The 3,981-nt window shown below is 52.5% G+C and overlaps 1 protein-coding gene across 1 annotated transcript; it reads right to left on the bottom strand.

Annotated features, from left to right (window-relative positions):
* Nucleotides 1–967: 967 nt before the first annotated feature.
* LOC109758202 (uncharacterized) lies at nt 968–1,985 on the bottom strand. Its single transcript, XM_020317051.4, has 2 exons — nt 1,598–1,985; nt 968–1,488 (listed from the first exon to the last, which is right to left on the bottom strand). Exons 1-2 carry the CDS (start codon nt 1,942–1,944, stop codon nt 1,323–1,325), a joined length of 513 nt encoding a protein of 170 aa, XP_020172640.1. The 5' UTR covers nt 1,945–1,985; the 3' UTR covers nt 968–1,322.
* Nucleotides 1,986–3,981: the final 1,996 nt, after the last annotated feature.

Below are 3,981 nucleotides of genomic sequence, written 5' to 3'. Positions count from 1 at the left end.
GGGAGACTCCCCTGTGCGAAACCCCGCCTTTCTTCCGTCTAATGCGACAGATTCAAGATCTTCGTTCTGCTGGCGCTACAACACATACATACATAATGTGGACTTGTGACAGAATATCTGGCGAGGCTTGCAAGCCCACTGCGTGCGATGTGATGCCATCTGTGCTCGGAAGTTGTCTAAAGAAAAAAAATCTTTGCTCGGAAGATTCTCTCAAAGAAAAAAAACTGTGCTCCCAAGAGGCATGAAGACGACTGACCCGCATCCGCGTACAGTGTGATACAAACTGAATGTACTGTCATACAGATTGGAAAGAACGCGGCGCGGCAATGACCGACTGAACCGAACGATACTGATACTCTGGCGTACGCATAGACAAGCTATTGTTCTAGTGCTGGTGTTTCTTCTTCAGGCCTGAAAAATACAGCCAAGTGTTTTAGATGCGGTTCAGACTTCAGACATCTGTATTCAGTTCACAACTGTTCGTTCAGACTTCAGACATCTATATTCAGTTCATAACTGTTCGTTACCACTTGCATCTTTTTGGTTTGTCGGATGTTATTTCGGAGTACCGCAAATATCAGTGTAGTTCCGGTGATGCCATATTTATTACTCCCTCCGTCCTGTCCCACAATATAAGAACGTTTTTAAGCTAACAATATAAGATCAGAGGGAGTATGTACTTATTTCTCTTCTTGTGATCAAGTTTCATAGTATTGTGATTATGCCACATAACACATCTCTGTTTCACTTCCTGTCGTACAATATACTGTTGGCTTTTGAACTTGCTAGATCAAAACCACCGAAGCAACTTGTACGTGCAAGCTAGCTAGCAGGTTAATCGATGAACAGTGCTTTAGCACACGCACGCCTAGCCGTACGCACACGCAAACCTGGCTTGACTAGCGAGTACAGGATCGATCGATCTCACGGACCCTCGTAAACCTGCGAACGATAAAACTGATCGGTGTGATGGCCACAGGCTCGTGTCGAGCCTGTTACTATTCTTTACTGCTCTGAACTTTTCGTTGTTACACATTACAGGGTTACACGTGAGTATATATAGCAGCTAGGAGTATCAACCTAATCTACTCGGATACGGCTTCTAATCCTATTGTTACTATAGGTGCTGGATCAGTGTCCGACTAGGACACACGACTACACGTCGTGTTTATTCCTACATATACATGTGGAACTTCAGCGCCGGCGATCAGCGCAGGGTGCTCAGGCACCCAGAACACCAGCACAACACAATAAACTACGCTAGAGTGCAGATATTTGCACGGCCAAAACTAAACGTACGTGCCGGCAGCACCCTATACTATTCACAGCTCTGCACCGGAGTTGGGCGCGGCCACTCCCTTCACCGTGTCCCTGGCCAGCCCCGCGGCGCTCGCCGCCGCCTGCTCCGCCGTCTCTTTGCCCATCTCCAGGCTCTTCTTCGTCGCCTCCGCTGCCGAGCCGGCGATTCCATTTCCACCAGCATCATACCTTGACACAACACAATAACATCATGCTCACAAGTACTACTATAAAGGTGGGCGTACGTACGTACTCAGGATCATCTAGCGAGCGAGCACATCATGAACACAAGACGTACCGTGGATCATCGGAGCGCGGCCGCTGAAGCTTCATCCACGTCAGTTTGGCCCACGCGCGGAACGCGTCCAGCCGGCTGTTGAACCCGGGGACGCCGCCATGGCCGACGGCCTGCTCCACCGGCTCGGCGCCGGGGCGGCTGCCATCCCCCACGCCCGGTGCCTCCATCCGGGGCGATGGCGACGACATCTGGAACGCCGCGACAGAGGCCACGAGCAGCGCGAGGAGGACGATGGTGATGGATATGGTCGCGCCGCCTTTCGCCGCTGGCGGTGCCGCTGCGCCGCGGCTAGTTTGGTGGTGGTGGTGGTCGGTGCTGGTGGCGGTCGTGTCCCTGGCGTCCGCCATGTCATCGGTTTGGTGGAGGAAGTTATCACGACGAGATCGGCAAGACGAAACGGGTACTAGTAGTGCTAGAAGTACTGCGGCGCATGCCCGGATGGACACGTGATGAACTTCTAGATCGCACTGGAGGAGCACGTGGCCGAGACGTGTCGGGCTCACGAGGTTTGCCCAAAACGCCGGCGGCCGGCCAACCCGGGCGTCACGGACGGCCGGATGGACGTGTCTAGTTTGGTTGTCTTTTTCTTAATACAGTACGAGCGCAAAGCACTCATATACACGCGCATACACTCACCCTTATGAACATACACACGCATACCCTATCCCTATGAGCACCTCCGAAAGACTAGGCCGGCATATCATCTTGAAATTTACGAAGTCACCGTAGGACCCTCTTCGTTGACGGGAACGTTGAGGGAGTCCTGGATTAAGGGGTCCTCGGGCGTCCGGGTTATGTGACTTGGGCCGGACTAATGGGCCATGGAGATACAAGACAAAAGATTTCCTCCCGTGTCCGGATGGGACTCTCTTTTGCGTGGATGGCAAACTTGGCGAAACTTGGCGTTCGGATATGAAGATTCCTTCCTTTGTAAACCGACTTTGTACAACCCTAGGCCCCTTCGGTGTCGTAGGGTTTAGTCCGTAGAGACGATCACAATCATACAGGCTAGACATCTAGGGTTTAGCCATTACGATCTCGTGGTAGATCAACTCTTATAATCCTCATATTCATCAAGATTAATCAAGCAGGAAGTAGGGTATTACCTCCATCAAGAGGGCCCGAACCTGGGCAAACATCGTGTCACCTGTCTTCTGTTACCATCGACCTTAGACGCACAGTTCGGGACCCCCTACCCGAGATCCGCCGGTTTTGACACCGACATTGGTGCTTTCATTGAGAGTTCCGCTGTGTCGTCGTCAGAAGGTTCGATGGCTCCGTCAGTCATCTACAACAATGTCGCCCTAGGAGAGGTTTTTCTCCCTGGCCAAATCTTCGTATTCGGCGGCTTCGCACTGTGGGCCAACTCGCTTGGCCATCTAGAGCAGATCGACAGCTACGCCCCAGGTCACCAGATTAGTTTTGGAAATCTGGACTATGTTGCTGATATCCGAGAAGACTTGATCTTCCAAGGGTTCACGACCCCAACCTCCGCTCTGGTCTAAGATCCGGAGCACATCGCCGGGTCTGAAGACAGGACTCCTGAGCCCGCCGGACTACCTACGGCCACCAAGCCTAGTATGGGAGAGCCGGAGGAAGTAGTGTCGCTGGCAACCATCACGAAGCCGGACCCTTTTCCGGACACTGGCTCCGAACCCTTGGAATCAGCATCGTGTGAGCTCGGCCCAGGAATCTCCTTCCCGCCGTACTCCACGGACTCTCTTCTCTCTGGCCAAACCTCGCCTTTAAGCGAGGCTCTGGACTTGATGCGAGCCCTCGTCATTACAGAGGAGCAACGTTTGAACTACACCCAGCCCAGACTAGGGGCAGAGAGCGGGGAATTTTACGTCCCACCCACCACCCACTTCATAGCCACTGTCGAGTACTTAACTGACATGCTAGATTACGGCTCCGAAGACATCGACAGTATGGACGACGATGCCGGAGAAGAGCAGACCCAAAACCCGCCGTTTACCGGACGCTGGACAGCCACCTCTTCGTATGATGTATACATGGTGGATACACCCAAAGAGAGTAACGACGATAACGAGAAAAATCTAGTAGAGGATAAACCTCCTGAGATACAACCAAAGCACCGACGGCGCCGCTCTAAATCACGCCGGGGAAGAGACAACAATACTCCGGACGACGCCGAAGACCAAGAAAACCCCGTCGAGCCAACCTCCGAACAGGACGATCAGGAAGATGGGCAAGTTAGCCCTGTTGAACATGCCGTAAACGAAGACTCGGAGGACAAAAATTATCTTTCACTCTCCGAGGATGAGGTGAGCCTCGTCGACGAAGACTTTATCGTGCCTGAGGAACCTCTCGAGCAGGAGCCTGAAAAAGAAGCAGCAGCAGCTTCAAGCTGATCAAGATCTACT

The sequence above is a fragment of the Aegilops tauschii genome, chromosome 1, assembly GCF_002575655.3.
Source record: "Aegilops tauschii subsp. strangulata cultivar AL8/78 chromosome 1, Aet v6.0, whole genome shotgun sequence".
NCBI lineage: Eukaryota > Viridiplantae > Streptophyta > Magnoliopsida > Poales > Poaceae > Aegilops > Aegilops tauschii.
The sequence above is the reverse complement of the archived record's forward strand: the minus strand, read 5'-3'. Positions and strand labels throughout refer to the sequence as shown.